The 18225-nt window shown below is 39.8% G+C and overlaps 3 protein-coding genes and 1 long non-coding RNA gene across 5 annotated transcripts; 2 read left to right on the top strand and 2 right to left on the bottom strand.

Annotated features, from left to right (window-relative positions):
• Positions 1–1260: 1260 nt before the first annotated feature.
• On the bottom strand, positions 1261–2543 carry LOC124344017. Its single transcript, XM_046797410.1, has 4 exons — positions 2336–2543; positions 2129–2251; positions 1893–2044; positions 1261–1804 (listed from the first exon to the last, which is right to left on the bottom strand). The coding sequence occupies exons 1-4, from the start codon at positions 2492–2494 to the stop codon at positions 1588–1590; spliced, it is 651 nt and encodes a 216-aa protein (XP_046653366.1). The 5' UTR covers positions 2495–2543; the 3' UTR covers positions 1261–1587.
• An 808-nt stretch (positions 2544–3351) lies between these two features.
• LOC124344022 lies at positions 3352–4418 on the top strand. Of its 2 annotated transcripts, none has more exons than XR_006919503.1 (3): positions 3352–3849; positions 3915–4067; positions 4136–4418. It is a non-coding gene; the product is annotated as an uncharacterized LOC124344022 (long non-coding RNA). The 2 variants fall into 2 exon arrangements; XR_006919502.1 differs by having other exon boundaries at positions 3915–4056.
• Positions 4419–6503: 2085 nt separating this feature from the next.
• On the bottom strand, positions 6504–13616 carry LOC124342225 (NFX1-type zinc finger-containing protein 1-like). Its single transcript, XM_046795188.1, has 16 exons — positions 13150–13616; positions 13000–13078; positions 12386–12931; positions 12129–12323; positions 11507–12063; positions 11206–11339; positions 11047–11130; positions 10751–10986; positions 10191–10685; positions 8851–10125; positions 8481–8782; positions 8262–8422; positions 8030–8201; positions 7852–7963; positions 7586–7785; positions 6504–7519 (listed from the first exon to the last, which is right to left on the bottom strand). Exons 1-16 carry the CDS (start codon positions 13614–13616, stop codon positions 6580–6582), a joined length of 5955 nt encoding a protein of 1984 aa, XP_046651144.1. The 3' UTR covers positions 6504–6579.
• A 2736-nt stretch (positions 13617–16352) lies between these two features.
• On the top strand, positions 16353–17262 carry LOC124344019 (receptor-transporting protein 3-like). The gene is made up of 4 exons (XM_046797412.1): positions 16353–16493; positions 16559–16724; positions 16793–16939; positions 17006–17262. The coding sequence occupies exons 1-4, from the start codon at positions 16486–16488 to the stop codon at positions 17246–17248; spliced, it is 564 nt and encodes a 187-aa protein (XP_046653368.1). The 5' UTR covers positions 16353–16485; the 3' UTR covers positions 17249–17262.
• Positions 17263–18225: the final 963 nt, after the last annotated feature.

Raw genomic sequence — 18225 nt, forward strand, 5'->3', positions numbered from 1 at the left:
GCATGGGCTCCATCAGAATTGCTTTTAAAAAAAGCTATCGCATCAAGAAAAAAGTAAAAAAAGTAGAAACAAAAAGACTTTTTGTTGCCTAATAAATTTTAAAATGCTATTTTGTTTCTTCTCTTTTTTTTTTTTTGAAGATAGGTGCACTGGCCGCGATTTTGAGGACTTCAACATCATGCTATTTTGTTTCAGTAGGCCAGTTGGAGTAAACGTTTCGTCGCCAGTAGAAGACACACGTTGTCTGCTCAAACGGTAAAGTGTAAGTAACTACATTGATAATATTACATATGGAAGTATTCCGTCGGTAGCTCAGTTGGCAGAGCGGTGGACTGTAGACTCGATTCACGAAAGTTGGCTTCGTGATAAGCAAGTTATCCATAGGTCGCTGGTTCATTTCCGGCCCGACGGATCCCATTTTGATGCCCCCCCCCCGTCTTTTAACGTAGATCAAAAGAAACGCAAGAACGAGATTTTTTATGGCGCTTCAAATCAGAATTATTCCACTAAAGTTAAAATTTACACATTATTGTTTTCGGTACAGAAAAACGGATAATGTGGAAACTTACTTGGAAATCAAGAGAAAGGAAGCAATAAGAGAAATAGTCTGTTTAGGAAAGTGTAGCCGCCGGCAGCAGGTAAATAGAACAATAACAAGCAATAGCTGGGGGGCGGGTAGGTGAGTCGGATAAGGCGTCGCTTGGTGATCGGGGGGCACCGGAGACCTGAGTTCGACTCTCCTGGTGAGCATAGTTGCTCCCATACCCGGGCACTACCACTACACATACAATACAGATCTCTTCCTACACAGTCGGACTAGCTTAGCTCTAGTAAAAACGTACACAATGATGGTACTTCCATCCCCCTCCCTTGGGGCTTCTTCCACACAACACAACATTCACACTGCTCATACCATCGCCCAAAAATCAACAGACAAATATCTCGTCGGTGCAAGAGGGTCATCTAAAGCTGAAGACCAGATGTCTGCTAAAAAAAAAATATATAGCAGACGCACCTAATCCTACCAAACCAAACCAAACAAGCAATAGCTGGTGGGCTTATTGGTGACGTACATATTCTACCGGTGTAATAGTATTACTGTTCCAGTGCTGTTACCAGTGCTGGCCCAGAAGCCCAAAAAAATCAGAACATTGCTATAAGATTCTAAATCCTTCCTCATCAACAAAAAACCACTTGATGAGGTATTTTCAATCAACGTAAATCTTTTCACGAAACTGAAACGAATATACTTGGGTAGGATCGGTTAGATTTGTTTATTTGTGAGTGGAGCAGAATTATTACATGCAAATGTTCCATCTTTCCAACTTCTCCCACATTTAGTTAAATAATAAATATAATCAATGCATTATCTGCTTTATAATTATGTTCTGTGTCATTCAGGTTTACTTGTTCCGCTATGAAGCATAAAGTATTTCTTCATTCACATGAGCATTTTCTGATCAAGCAAGAAGATGCAATATTCGGCAATATTATGGCATTTAAGGCTACATATGACTACATAGAAGTGCACCGGTAAGTTTGCTAATAAGAGGCCTATTGTTTCATCGGGCTTGTCGAAGCCACACATCACTTTCTGAAGTGAAAGATCTTCTCCGCAAGAAAAGTGAACGCCGACAGGCCAACGCCAATGGAAAAAATAAAAAAAGCACCCATAAGGTCTTTTAATGAAATCGGCACCAGACGGGTAGACTTCCGAGACGGTTGGACGAAACATTGTGGTGCTTGTGGAAATGCATTTTTTAACCAAAACGGAACGAGTCCGGTTTCCCAGAGCTCCATCGCACTATAAATAAAATATTAAACTCACATCACGTTATTCTGCATCTGCAATCAATTAAAGTTATTGCGTTACATATGAAAACTAAACATACGCTCTGTTAAACATTGACGTAAACTTGCTGTTCTTCTGAAGAACGATCGAAAAGAATCCCGGTTGAATAGGTAGAGGATCAGTCATTCGGAAACGACATTTGCCATCCTTTTTGAATTGATTGACAACGTAAAATTTACAGAAGGTTTGTACCTGATAAAGAGATTTACATAAAGCTAATGGGAAGACTGAACTTAAGTAACATGAAAATTGCAAAAACAGAACTGTTGGGCTTACGTATGGATAAGCATAACGACCAGTTGCTAAACGAGTGTTCAGTTTCGCCGAATCGGTAAATAATCGATCTTGATTGTTGCGAGCTTGATCTCCTAGAATCTTAAGAGCGCCTGATTTTTCTTCCTAATCGTTATAAATATAGTACCACTAACTAATCTTTTTCGTTATCAAAATGTGTTTTTGTTTTTACTAGTGTTGCCTTATTACCAATATTTGTTTGCTTATTATGATATCTTCATAGAGAATTATACCGACGTCTTTACTGGAAGCTAGATCTTCGAATGTGTTGATAGGTAGTTTCAGGATAGGTATCGTCAAATACGAAATGACTGTGCTTGAATAACTGTTGACAATGACTGTGGCCATTAACACCCATACTCCAATCAGAACACGAAAAGATAAACGAACAGTGGGATGAATTCCTCCTACAAAGATAGGCGAGTCAAATTTGAAGACAGTATCTTTTACTTAATATTTATTAATTGAGCACTGTGGAACTATGTGAATGCTACACAAACGAGGAATTCTTTGAATGCTTTTTTTCAAACTTTCTTTAAAATGATAATAATAGTAGTAGGAATCTTGAACTTGCCTTGATTTGTCAAAACATTTAGGATGTACATAAAGTTGAAACTTCCAGAATAATAGAAAATAATGGACTTTCGACTTGTGACTGAAGGTGGGAGATTTAGGTCATTACGACTCATTGGGTTCAAGTAAAATTTTGAAAACATGGTCATTACACAAACAACTGTGACTGTAGCTAGTAAAATGAGTAGCCAAACCTTAAGAAGTTATAAACAATTTAAAAATCATACCATGTTTGCCACACTAAATGTATCATTCCCGTATTAGTTTATAAGACTCATTGAGAGGTACCTTTGATTGGAACGGCTTCGTAAATGCGAATAGTCGAGACTCTTCTCCTGGACGAGGAACTACCATGGTCCAAGGTTCAGTCCAAATCATATAAGTAAAATCTACCCACTTTTTCCTTTCTGGGGTTGCCGTTAAACCATTGAGCAGTGCATCTACCTGAGCAAACAAAACACGAGTAAAAACTGTGTGAAAATAACACGTTAACATCCAAAGCGTGAAGCGTCCAAAGCCAGGAATAAGATAAACAGCAAACGGATTGGAGAGAATCCTACTTTTTTCATTACTAGCAGACGAACAGCATACTCAACGATGGACCCGCTACCGGTTTGACCGACGTTTGTATTATAGACCTTTTTCACAATGCGGAAAGTCGGGATTTTCCAATCCGGCAACGCCGTAATCGGCCATTTTAGTTCCCATTATTTTTTCCCTGTGTTAATTCCCATAAGGAATCGGGGTACCTTTACTTTTAATTCATTTTTAAATTATAAGTGTGTTACAGCCAATTTATTTTTCATCGATCGGGTTCCCCGATGAATTTGTAACATTTTCATGTATGGTAAGTATTACTTGTGGCTTATATTAATTATGTAATTTGAACTTTCATTAGGTTGTTTTGATTCTGGAATGTCAAAACAGACATGTTGTGTGTTGACGTTTGGCTGCGGTAACAGATACAATGTTTATGAATATGTTATGTAAGTTTTGCGTCCAAATGGGAATGTTATTGGACATCCAGAATATGTGGTTTTATAAAGTAGGAGCCATGTATGGCTGAAAAGAACAAATATCAGAAAAAAATTTTGACAAAATAAAGCAGAATTTGCAACATTTTGCTTCCGGTAACATATTATTTTTTAAAGTAATTCATTGATTAAGATCTTATTTTAAATATTTCCCTGAAAAGTTCAGCCAAGTTATGTATTTAACTAAAGATGTTGACTGGGCACCAACATGTATAATCAAGAGAATAATTCCATTGGGATGGCTACTGTTAAAAGAATTAGTCGCTCTGTAAGAAGGCAGATTGCTAGTATATGTTCAAAGATGTAAGAGGATGGTATATTATTTATATTGATTATGTCATGTAAAACATTACTTAACATATTTCATCATTTTCTCCCATAGACAGTTTCAAAAGATGCAGTAACTGATGTTATGAAAGATACCGCTGGATATACCCAATGCAGAACACCTTTGATAGACACATCAACAAATTGGTGAATCAACAAACGAGCAGCATCCATCTACCTGCAACTGCTCTAGCATTAGAAAACTAGGCATTGGTTCTTCGAATAAAAGTATTGAAAAATGAAAAGACAATTACTAGTTGAAACAGTGTCACATGTTCAGTATCTGTATTAAAAACTTCTTTTCACCTCGTTTAATACAAATGTTTCTCTAGAAAGTAGAATCGTGAGTATTCTTATAGTGATAAATAAATAACGATAATGAATCAGAATCAGATAGCCTAATCATAGTGAACGCATGGTCAGATTAAGGAACTAAATGTTAAAGCAGTTGAATTAGTAAATTTTAAACTAGTTAACCCCATTTACTTTTGAGGGAATTTTTACCACATATTCTGGATGTCCAATATGATTCACTTTTGGGATGCAAAACTTACATAACAGATTCATAAACATTGTATCTGTCACCGCAGCCAAACGGCAACACACAACATGTCTGTTTTGACATTCCAGAATCAAAACAACCTAATGAAAGTTCAAATTACATAATTAATATAAGCCACAAGTAATACTTACCATACATGAAAATGTTACAAATTCATCGGGAAACCCGATCGATGAAAAATAAATTGGCTGTAACACACTTATAATTTAAAAATGAATTAAAAGTAAAGGTACCCCGATTCCTTATGGGAATTAACACAGGGAAAAAATAATGGGAACTAAAATGGCCGATTACGGCGTTGCCGGATTGGAAAATCCCGACTTTCCGCATTGTGAAAAAGGTCTATTGAGTACCGTGTAAGAAATTCTGCTTGTAAAAAAGATTAAAATTAGAAGAAAAAATAAATTCAATTGCAATTTTGATGCCGAAGATGGACTCGTGGTTGATGTAAAAATGACGGACAAACGACAGATGGACAAATTTGTCGGTATGACTCATTTAACATCCGATAATAATGTAATGCGTGATTGTGCGTTATTGATATTCAGAGACGAGTTTTTAGATTGAATAGGCATACCTAAAGTGAAGTTTTTCTGCAAGCCAGGCATGTAGAAAGGGACTGAAGCCAGTGTAAGAGTAGTTCCCATCGGAATTGAAAGTCAATACGTCAAAAGGAGGATTCTTATTTAAAATAAAACAAATACAACGACTACAATATACTTCACATCAATTAAATACATTTAGCCTCAATTATACAGAGTAGTGGGGGTACTTACGTGGAATACAGCAAACGTCAAGTGATTGCCAAATTCATTCTTATTGAAGTTTATTTTATGTGATTCTGTTTCCCAGTTAGAATTTATTGCAATTAAGAATATTACCATTATACTCAACTGTGACATAGTCCGAAAATTTGGTACGAAATTCGTTCGCGGATCCAATAAAAATTTATAGTGAGCCTGAATGAAGCTAAAGAAATCGAAACGCTATTTTGGATTAGTTTCAAGGACTGTAGCAAAGTGATCACTGTTGGGAGACACTATTTGCGCATTACGCCCGCACTTGATCGCTACTCGTTTAATGGAATATTTTCTCTGATACGGATGCTTGCGTTAAACCTGGAATTATGAAATGAATCTATATTCTTTAGACACGATATAATTTAATATTTTATTTTAAAACTTTACGAAATATTTTAGAGGTGTACGCCTGAAGAAGCTCTGCTTCTTTGTGAAGTTCAATTGTCCATTCGCAACGATGGCCTACATAGAATTCTACACGTCGTGGCCCATCGAATCTTCCTTTCGCAACTGATGCAGCGATGGTCTGATATAGTGATATAGCCATCGATTGTTTTCAAAGACAGTATTCTTGCTATTGAATTGATTCCCCAACAAAGGCTGTAACTGACGGCTACTTCGCTATATTATTTAAATGACTAAAAACCACTGACCGTGTCGTGAAATGGAACCTAAACTCCAATGGACAATTTACCAAAAAGAAACTCAACTTAAACAGCTAGATCGATTAACAATACCATGCCCAAAGAAAAGCGAAAAGCCTCGAGAAACAAAACAAAATTCTATTACCCATAGGAACAGGATCCATTTGGGCAACATCTCCTTGAAAGTCGGTCCTTGTATCCAATCCAATCGAATGCTTGTCAGGTTTAGACACGACACACGGTCTTTCTTAATCGCACGATCAGTTCGTCGATGGGGGCATCGGCGACGCTTGCGAAGTCCTGAAATTTTTACTCGAACTCAACGCCCACTTCCACAAATGCCGATCAATAAACAAAGGTTCATCAAAGTATCTGTATTCGATTATCTTGGTATACTTAATGCGATTAAAATGAGCAGTAAATAATTAAACATAAAGCAAATGGAACTACGGCAGTTAAACAACTTAAACAATAATTAAAAAACTTAACTGAATCAAGCCTCAATTTCTTCCAAGCATTCGGGACATTTTTTGTCGCATGTTTTGGAGAAGACCGCCTCACAAAACGATCGAGTGCACTTGTACCACGTTTCTTTGCTCATGTCGAGACGTTGTACGAGCTGGACGTTAGCACGATTAAATGAACTCGTTAAATTAATCCCGTAAAAAGCCGATTTTTCTTCGAACCAATTCGCAAGGAAGTTTTCTTCAGCATCGGTCAATTGTTGATTGGCGTTTAGTAGTTGGGCGACTTCCTCTAGTTGCCTCTGATTGACGCGACTGGATTTCGGGAGTCTTTCCGACAGGGAATTGACAGCGTAGTATTGTCGATACAAATCCATCCGTTTCAAGGCAATGAACAAGTCGAAATAGTATCCATATCCAGAATTCGAATTTTTCTCCATGTAGAGGAATGCGCTGGAAATCTCGCACAGAATGTGTTCCACTGACGACTCGTTTAGATTAAATTCTTCTTTTTTCCCGTTCTTTTTCATCGCGTATTTCTTCTTTGAATCGTTGCGCATGCAAGACATTAGGTAGATTAACTGAATCCGATAAATCAGGTCCCAACGTTGATCGCTACTCAAAGTGTTGCACTTAGAACGACACTCTAGACGAAAAAAAGTTGACTTGATGCGGTCGTCATCTTCTGTTTCCGCTATTTGCGGTTTCCATTTGTTCAGTGCTTGCTTGATTTTTTCGACAACGCGGATCGTGTCGTCCTTGACAAAGACCCATTTTATGCCAATCAAATCCAAATGGAAGGCTTTGATTTGGTCACCATAGCGGAAACACTGTCGGATCGCCTTTCTGCACTGCGGACACGAAGGGAAACGGATTTGGCGGATGGGCTCTTCACTCTCATCCTTTCGATTCACCCACTCGTCCATTTCCTTCAATTTGATCCAGTGGTCGCATTCCAGATAAATGTACCTGGGCATTAATAGGATTATAGCATTTCGATAATCTTTTAACACGATTTTGTCTAACTGTTTTTACCTGGATCTCTGATTGAAGTTTGGTATTTTGTTACCAGAACAAGACAAACATTTTTGCGGGCAATTTTCACCGCAGACGCTGTCACATCGATGACCACAAGGTAGGGTTTTGTGACAAGGCTCGTCACAAGGTTCCCGATTGCAAAATTCGTAGCAGGGATGGGTGCATTTCGCGTGCTGGCATTTCCAGCCACAAGTTTCCTGTTAAAACAAATTACTATTAGGAATAAGGAATTTTACTACAATGCAAACTTTAAAAGACGTTACCATGCACATGAAACATTCATCGCCACATGATGCTGAACACTTTTGATGTGAGCATTGGTATCCGCAAGGTTTCTTGCACGGAGGACACACTTTAGTGCATTTGGCTTCACACCTACAAAGAGTAATTTGATTGAAATTGGAAGTTCATTTTAAATACGAAATGAAAATGATCACGTACATATGCCCGCATATAAGAGCACGATTACAACGCTGAGTGCAGACTGAATGGAGTCCGTTTGCCTGGCATTCGTGACAGCGTGCGGTACATTGGTGACCACAACTGAGTTTTGCTCGGCAACGACCAAGACACTTTGCCGCTTTCATCGTAGCTTCCACAATGGCAGTTTTATCTGCAAACAAAAAAAGTTAAACAATCAACCAGATAAATTATGTCTGATTAAAAATTATACCAGCATAACGAAGTCGACATTCCGCTCGTAAAGAATGACCACAAGAAAGCCTTATCTGTTCCAGCTCGACTTCTTGTTGGCAGTCGTATTTGGACACTTGCTTTTCACACTCAATCGTGACTTTATGACCGCATTTCGGGACCTCCTTCTCCACCATAACCCTAAGAACATAAAAAGTAAAATCAAACTCTTATGTGTATCGCAGTTAAATTTGATTACCTGCAGGTCAACAATTTCCTCTTATTCAGCGATACTCCACATTTAGTAGGTACACTGTGTTGACAATCCAGGACATGTTCGCATTTCTCGTTGCAGAAAATTTCGTCAGTCGATGCGGAACATTCAACCAATGCCAAATGATTGCAGGGCAATTTTTTCTTTATTAGTTCACGACAGACGGGCACGTCTTTCGAAGACCTATTCACACATTCGGTCATCCACGCATGACGGCAAGCACGTTGAACGGAGACGGGTACGCGACAGACTACCTCATCGAACGGTTGGCGGGAACACTGCATTTCCTAGAAATTAAACATCTTTTATAATCAGAATTGTTAAGTTGTTGTGGAAAAGGAATAAAAATACCAACCGTATAATGACCGCATTCCAGTTGTTTTGAAACTATTTGATTGCAAACATGCGCAATTGCCTGGTCGTGACAACGCAGCAAACAACCATGGCCACAATCAAGAGGGGCTCTGCATTTCGCTTTGCATTTCTCCTTTTTCTGCATTTCTCCTTTCGTGCTATCACTCGAAATGCATGGAATTTTGACCGTATGGTTACACGGAAGCGTAAAACTAATCGAGGAAGTACAGACAACGTTTTCATCGATGTCCTGGGAACAAGGAAACAGAATTTCGTGCCCACAGTTTAGCATTTTCAATGCCTCCGTTTTGCATTTCAAGTTGCCCAAATAAGTTTCATCTTTGGTCATCAAACAGGGAACGAATTGTAAATGCGAACAAACGGGATGAAGGACTTTGGACAGTTGGATGCAAACAACCGAGTCGATATTGCATTGGACAGACTGCTGGTGGCCGCACGCCAATGTCTTCTCTGCAATCGCCGTACAGGTTGGTGTCGTGTTCCAGCAAGCGCTTTTAACGCTGTGCCCACATTCGAGAACTCGAACGATTTCTTCAAGGCACCGTGTAAGCGGTTTAGAACACGTAATTTTCTGCGTATGGCCACATGGCATTTGTTGATCGACAGTGCGCTCACAAGATAAAATAAAAGCATCCATGGATTTCCCGGGGCATGCATACTGGAAAAGATGCCCGCAATCCAGAAGACGTTCAGCGTCAACGCCACAGTCGAATTCCGTCGGATCTTCATTGCATTTCATCCATTTCGGATGGCCACATAAAAGTTTCTTACGCACCAGCTCCGTACAGTAAGCAGCTAGCTTTTGTCGATCGTCTGCTGGCAAACCGCATCGAATTGTTTTCAGGTGCAAACACGACATCTCAAACTCCACTTGCGTATCACAGAGAGAGGCATCCAGTGGCGTAGAGCACGGAAGCTGCTGGATGTGTCCGCAAGGAAGTTTCTTCATCTCCGGGAAAGGACAGCCTGGGAACTCGCCTTTTTGTAGCTTGGAACATGGAATTTTAAATTCGTGCATGCACGGTTCCTTGGTCACGATCACAAACTCTGGGCAGGACACGTTTTCGGAATTTCTTGAGCAGGGCCCAGAATAGCTATGTCCGCAGGCCAATAGTTTGGTGATTATTTCGGGACAACTGCTTGTATGTAGTTCATCCGGGTGACAGATGATTTTGCAAAGGTGGCCGCACTGAAGCTCTGCACCGCACAACTCGCGACAAAACGATCCGATAGGGAAATCATTGGACCGTTTGACCTGTGGAAAAAACATAAAATTGGATTAACTGAAAACTAATAACAATTTCAACGATTGATGCTTACTTTACGGACGATTTCATGGTGGCGGTCACATCGCAGTGGAATCTCCTCGCCGATTTGGTCGTGTTCTTTCAACACTTTCTCCATGTCAGCCCAGACAGGGCTTGCATTAGCTAGCATTCGAATATTCCCGAGAATGTAGAGGCCGTTTCGGGCACGAGACAATGCTACACAAACACGATTAGCAGTGCGGAGGAAGCCGACAGAGTTCCGGCTGTTATTTCGCACCAGCGAAAGAATAATGACATCGTTTTCTTCGCCCTGGAAATTATCGACGACCGTTATACGGACATCCGCTAGTAATGCGTAAGATTTGCGCGAATTCAAAAACTGATGAAGCTGGGCGGTGTATGTGGCCAAGATGGTGATTTGTTGGGGAGAGATTTTCTGTTCACGGATGAGATAAATAGCCAATCGGAGAGACATATCGACTTCATGACGATTGTAAAAGCTACTTCCGTCTTCCTGCTCCGGATAGTTGTGATGGTAAAAGAAGACCTAAAATTTGACGTAATAAAAGAATTAAAATAACAAAGGTTATCATAAATTATTGCTGATCATACATCGTGCTGCATTCCCGGAACATGGGGGTGATCGTAGACGGTAGAGTGATTTTCCAATTCTTCGTAGATGGCAGGAACGATGAGTCGCACTACTTCGGGTCGCATTCGGTGCTGTACGCCCAGTCTAACAGCTTTCAGGCCGCCCAAGATGAGTCGTTCAAATAACGACACATCCAGTTGATATTTTTTCGCTAGGTCGTACACGTTTACTGACGGTCGTAGCTGCTGGTGGTCCCCTAATCATCCAAACGAAATCGTTAGCTTTGCTGATAGTTGAATGAAAAATTTAACCTTACCAATCATAATCAGTTGCTGGCAATCAGGTGTCAGTGAACAAACAATATGCGTTTCAAGCACTTCGGCTGCTTCTTCCACTATAACTGAACAGAAACAACACCGCCAATAAATAAAAGTTAACGAGTGAATGTAAAAAAAAAAAAAAAAAAAATACGTACCAATTTTCGCTTTAAGTGACTCCAGTAGCAAGCGGTTTTTGGCTGCTCCAGTGGTTGTCATGCCAATGACGTCGGCAGTTCGACAAAGGGCTGCTAGGGCTTGGCCTTTGAGTTCATTAAACAATTTAATTCTTCTTTAGATTTGCGCAGATCCTGTTCAATCATTTCCCGATAGACACGTTTCCATTTTCCAAACAACATCCAACGCTGTCTTAAGGGCATGGTCGTGATTTGGCTGCCATGAAAACTCTTCTTTAGACCGGCATCGTTTGGGATCTTTGAAAGTAAATCCCGAACGAACTCCATTCGGTGCAATTGATTATTTGCAAAATCGATGAGCGTTCCCTCTTCTAAAGTTACTGCCGTCTTGTCAAAATGTAATTTTGTGTCTTTTTTCTCAGAGCCTTCATCAGGCGTAGTTTTTAATTTCGTTTTTTCTTGCGCTACACGAAGCTCTTCTTGAAAGTCTTCGTCATCTATAAAGATGTCCTCAACTGAATCAATAGCGGTCAAATCGGATTCTTCACAATTGTCTTCTAGATGTTGATCATCGGCTGAATCGCTTTTATCCGCCGTAATGACAGCGAACACTTCACACATTTGGTTTCGATTTTCCATTCGCGTCTCTCGGAATACTTTGAGAAGTTGACGGTGGTTATTCCAGCCTAACCACCATTCCAGAACATTTTCTTTACGTTTGCGCCTGACCCAATGTCTTTCGGCTTTCTCAAAGACATGGCAAATTTCAGCGCTGATGACACCTCGTCGTTTCAGGTCAGCGATTTGGAAGATCTCAGAATAAGTTTTGCGAATATTTTGTTGGATAAAACCAATTTGCATCTCCATATTGACTCGAAGCTAAAATTAAAAAAATTGTTGTAATAAGCGAATATAACGATTTTCATAAATTCTTTGAATGATACCTTTTTCATTTTGTGAAAATAATAAAGATAGTTCGTCTCTGAATACGGTCCGTTATTCTGAGCCTCCCTGACTTTGGATTTCACTTTCAGCAAAGAGAAATTCTCCAAGATGGGCGATTTGGATTGGCTTCCAATTCTTATTATTTTATCGGTCGAACGAAGGACACCTTCCAAAAATTGATCGAGGGCATGATTCTAAACAAATTAAAAAGATTAAAAAACACATTTCCATAATATGTACTCATTAGATACCGTACCGTAAAGCAGATGACGACAACAGGGGCTCGATCATCGCGCCAATCTCCCAAGTAGTTCTCCCAGAAAATTTTGTTTTTAACGTGCCAACTTTGACGCCTACTAATAATTCCGCACGTGGAAATTTGCGATTTTGCACTTTGTTCTCCATAATTTGTTCCTTGCCAAAAGCTTTTATTGGCCAGCAACGTTTGTAGAATTCGGAGGGCTAAAAAAGTCTTCCCGGTTCCAGGTGGCCCTTGAATCAAAGCCACTCGGCTGGTAAGAGCCGTGTACAGAGCTTCGTGTTGCCTCTTGTCTAAGCCTAATTTGATTGCACTTGGCCACGCAGAAAAATCAGTCAGGTTTTCAATGCCTAGAGACGAGCCTTCACTGTTGGGCAGGACGTAAGTAAAAAACTGTGTTATATAAGACGGAGGTGTGTGATCCGTCTGGGTGCCAAGGAAATAGGGAAGCATTGGGAAAGAATCCTTGGTAAACTTCTGCAGTACTTGAAGCACAGCTCGATAAGGCTCAAAGAATATCACTGCTTCTAACATGATGTACGTCTAATCAAACAAATGCATGAAATGAATAAAAGAATTGGCTATGATATCAAACAACAAATTAAATATACCTTCTTGAGGAAGTGGTCTGGCTCATCTAAGGATTCAATCGCTAACATAACTTGGCCTCTAGCCAATGCCTGTGGGTGACTGAGGATGGCAGACAAAATTAGAAAGTTAAAATTAAAAATAATCAAATACAATTTTCAAATTAAATTAACCTGTGTGCAACGCTGGCTACGATTAAATCGTTTGATGTTGGATCCCAAAGACAAACGAGCGATCCGTGAATGAGTCTCCGACTTGTGATCCAGTTGACTCTCGGTAGCTGCTTAAAATTAACAGTGTAGATACGCCATGATGATTCCCGCTCCGGAACCACCCTTCGTCGATCCTGGACAAGTCCGCCTCGTTTAAAGGTGACATTTTCATAAATACGCAACTCATGAACGTCTCGAGGTTGATATTTTCCCGAGAGTAATTTTGCTACTCCATGTCGAAGCGGCTGCACAAAATCTTCTGCCAGGAGACGAAATTGTACGTCCACGTACGTTTCCAGATCCGGATAAGATCGGCCTACAAAATTGGGCCGAAGGAAGACTTCATCAGACCGCAAAATGTCACGCTGACTAGGCACAATGTTCCATTTCGTAACATCGTCTGGTGGATCAATTAACAATTCAGACATTTTGTTTTTCTGTCCACACGAAAATTGCTCCCAAATTTAAAACCGTAAGCGGTCACACAATTTGTCCGTCTTCTTCCTCTGAAACTTAACGAACACGGGAACGAAAGAAAAACCGAAAAGATGTTTACAGTTCGAAAGGTAAACGCTCACTGATCTTCAAACTGCTGGTCTGTGATCGGGCTGTGCGGACAACAAATAAGCGATCAGTCCGTGGGAAAGAGGAGGACGGGACTCATCGCGCGATCACCGTCGACAAGAAAGTGTTAACCCAACAAATAGGAGGGAGGGTAACGAAAAATGTTTTGTGGTCGACTACAAGACTCAAATAGTCAAATGTTAGTTGATCGAATTGCTCCCATTGCTCTATGTCTGGGAAATGTGAAACAAAATGTAATGGATCGGTGTCCATTGGCGCTACACAATATAGCAAAAATACGCAGCAACGCCAAGATCACGTTCGGAAATCTGATTGGCAATCTATCGTTCTTTATTTTCGAGATGTGGAAATACTGGGGAGTGTTTCGTCTTCTGGCAGTTACATTCAGCGTCACGGGGTTTTTGTTTTCTATAATTCTTTGATTTTCATTTTCAACTAGTTCAAACTAATTTTAAAATTCAAGAAAAAAACAGGAGTCGTTAGAGGAAACCAAACATAAATCTCAGCGATAAAAAGGAATTTTGACTGAATAATTAATGAAAAAACGAAATGAAGTAGTGCGGGACCACATTCAATAACAGAGCTATGTACGTTATGACATGCGACAGTATTAAAAATTAAATTAAAAAAATTATCTTCTAGTTTCGCGTGTCTGATACACGCAACGTTTTAGATGGTCAAGGAAATTTTTCGTTATTTTAATTATCAGACACGATTACTTAAACGATTTAAATTAATTTAGTACCTTAGTGGTCTTTTCTTGATGCTGTAGCTCTTTTTAGTAAAAGTAATTCTGGTGGTGCCCTTGCTGGTGGAAGTAAAAGCCCAGCATCTTCTAAAGATGTGTGCCGTATGGTTCTCTTCTCACATGGCAAAAGAAGAAAGCATCGTTTAGGCTAAAAATGATCTAAGCTGAAATAATGCAAATGTGATACACGAAGTTAATATTACAAGTCCAAGCGTGCGTTTAAAAATGTTTCTTTCATTCTACGCCACACTTCTTCGTTAATTCCATAAGTGTCGCCCCCTGACTATGGTACAGCATCCGCAGCCAATTTAAGGGTTTATTGACTTTTATTGTATGCAACCCACCAGCATAAGTTTGCACAAACCCCAATGAAGAGAAGACACATAGAACTTTTTACGGTCATAAAAGTTGAGAAAATCAACTTAAGAGCATTGAAATTTCGATCAAATTATACACTCGCATTAAATGATTAGGCTACCGTTTAGCTGCACGGTTACCTATGTCAAACGGAAAGATTTAAAATCTTAAAACAATGAATTGATTGTTCTGAGCTTCTGAGCCAGCTCTGGTACGTGGAGTATTAAATGCTTTCATATCGCTCGCAATGAATATACGTCACGAATGCCCACCAGCTATTGCTTGTTGTTCTATTTCCCTGCTGCCGGCGGCTACGCTTTCCTAAACAGACTATTTCTCTTGCTCCCTTTCTCTTAATTTCCAAGTAAGTCTCCACATTATCCGTTTGTACCGAAAACAATCATGTATAATTTTAACTTTAGTGGAATAATTCTGATTAGAAGCGCTATTAAAAAATCTCGTTGTTGTGTTTCTTTTGATCTGCGTTAAAAGGGAGGGACATCAAAATGGATTCCGTCGGGCCGGAATTAAACCAGCGACCTATGGATAACTTGCATTTTCACGAAGCCAAGTTTCGTGAATCGAATCTACAGTCCACCGCTCTGCCAACTGAGCTACCGACGGGATACTTCCATAGGTAATATTATCAATGTAATTAGTGCACACTTTACCGTTTGACCAGACAACGTCTGTCTTCTACTGGCGGCGAACTTTTATTCCAACTGAGCTACCTGAAACAAAATAGCATTTTAAAATTTATTATGCAACATAAAGTCTTTTTGTTTCTACTTTTTTTACTTTTTTCTTGATGCGATAGCTTTTTTTTAAAGCAATTCTGATGGAGCCCATGCGAAAGGAGGCGAAAGTCCAGTGTCACCTCATGATGTGTGACGTCCCTTCTCATCTGCCCCCACCCTTTTAATCCCTAAAAGTCCCAGTGGGACTAGCATTTGACGTAACGCGCGACATCCTTGTTTGCGGTTCCAGCTGGAGGAAAGAGTCAACGGAAGAGGGGGATCCGCCTTCTTGAGGAGGAACCGTCCTTCGTGTTTCATGATCACCGACACCTTCCCATTGGTTATTCTCTCTTCGATTTCTGATATATAAACGGAATTTTTGACATCGTACTTCATTCAGTTCTTCTCTGTTGTTTCATCAACTCCAAGAATCTTCTCTGGACAATCTCCTACAGCTCACCATCAATATGAGTTTTAGCCACCACTCGACTGAGTTCTCAGGTATTTTTCTACAGATTAAAATGTTAGCATTGCTTCAAAATTTGCTTGTAAACTTTTAAAAATGATTCTCAACTCTAATCACCTTTTCTATTTACAGATGCCGAATTTGAGAGTTCCTCTGACAGTGGCTTATCGGTTGAATCTTTTGAAATTTCGAGTGAAGTTGCTGTGTTCCCTCATCACGTCATAGGAATTTTTCTTCCACTGGGCAGTGTAGAGCTGGTTCCCATTCAACTTCCGTGTTATCCCAGCAGCAAAGACAAATCTTCCCATCATCATGTCAACCAAGTTCAAGCTAACCACCGTCTCATCAAGTGGTCGTTGCCTCCGCCGTCCACGCCGCCAGTTCCTCTTTCCGGATGGAATACGATGCCCTAGTATGAAATTATTTATCCATTTGTTTATCTCGCATTTTCTCATTGTCATTTAAAATTGTTTACAGTGGATTGGAGACATTTTGGCAGAGCGCGTTTTGCTGGTTCTTTCGCCCGTTTGTATCCGCACACGGACATCTGTGGACATTGGAACCCACAGAACTTCCTCCGCTATCCGTCGAGTGGCCGTGGCATTCAACTTCTTTCTCTGCCAAAGTTCGGTTCCAGTGCAAGGTAATTCCATTTTCTTCTAATCGTTTGAACTGGGCGTATTGTAATCTTGATTAAAATTGTCGTTATAGTGCACTAGAGGATGGACGTCGATGAAGGGGCGGGTCTCATTTTGGTTTCGCATCCGTCGCCAAGGCGACCAGGTCCTGTGTGAAGCGTTATTTAAATTATTTGGTCAAAAATGTAGCATCTGTAACCAGCCAGACTCGTTCAATGAGGTAATAATTAATTTCCCCCTCTGTTTTTGCGGTAAATTAATTTGATTTCGTTGGCTTTTAATTTAGTCTGAATTTCTGACTCCACTTTGGTACCCCGAAGAAATAGAAAATGCCATTAGGTTGCTGGCTAGCCACGTTTCCACGTCCTATTACGGTGAGCAAAGAAATGCGCAAGATATCTACAATATCGTTCGTATTCGACTCAGTCAACCCAGAAAAAAATCTCTGGCGGTTCATCATGATCCCGTTCGCTGTCAAGCTTGTCTCTATGGATCTTGTGCAACCATCCCATTGTCCAATAATTGTTAAATGTTGACTTCATTAACGTGAATTTTCTAGTATATTTTCTTTGCTCGGTTTTGAAATTTAACATTTATGTTTTAATCTGAAATTGCTGTTACTTTCACATCTACCTACTCGTTCCTTTCTTACTAAATCACGCCAAGTCGTTTAAACTTCTTAATAAAAATTTTAAAAAAATGTCTGTTACTTTTACTGAATTTCCTGTGAACGACTCAATTGCATCGCAATTACTTTTTCAATCGTATGCTTTCTAACGATTTATCCCGGTGAACATATTTGAAGTAAAACTTACATTTGGCTTAAGGTAGAAAATTTTCGTCGCCAGCCTAAAAGAAATATCGGATTGAAGTTTTCCAGCGTAAAATCAAGAAAGATTCGCGTAGATTTTATTCGCCAGGAATAAATTCGCTCATTTGTCACATGGAAGTAGTATTTCCGTAACCTTTCAATACAATCATGATAAACTAAGCTGTAGAATGTAAAACCTGGTAAAACAGTTTTCTATGATAAATACCGTCGGGATTGACGAACGGCGTGATGCACGATGCTGGAAAACGGGCCCGAAATCCTTGAAAAAAAAAAAAAAAATATTGCGCACCAAACTAAATTATTTGCTGGGAATATTTAAATATTTCCCATCCAAACGGTGGGTTGTGTATTACTAAACAAATGCAATTTTGCCATATTTTTAGTTGAAGTTTAAATTAATTCTAGCTTCAGCAGAGCCATTAAATTAAATGGCTCTGGTTTCAGGTGGAAATGACTTGAAATTACATGCGTGATGAAATTTTACTCTCGTAAAATCCAGACAGATTGTCGTAGAATGGATGAAATACAGCGAAAAGGAATTGTGCAATTTTTGCTTCAGCTGTCAAATTGAAGTAACCAAGGGCGCAAGCCAAGACTGACAATTAAGCAACGCATCTTAACTGCAGCATCGTAATCTGACACGAGAGCGAGGCGCAGCCAAAGAATATGGAAGG

Source organism: Daphnia pulicaria, chromosome 6 (genome assembly GCF_021234035.1).
Source record: "Daphnia pulicaria isolate SC F1-1A chromosome 6, SC_F0-13Bv2, whole genome shotgun sequence".
Classification (NCBI taxonomy): domain Eukaryota; kingdom Metazoa; phylum Arthropoda; class Branchiopoda; order Diplostraca; family Daphniidae; genus Daphnia; species Daphnia pulicaria.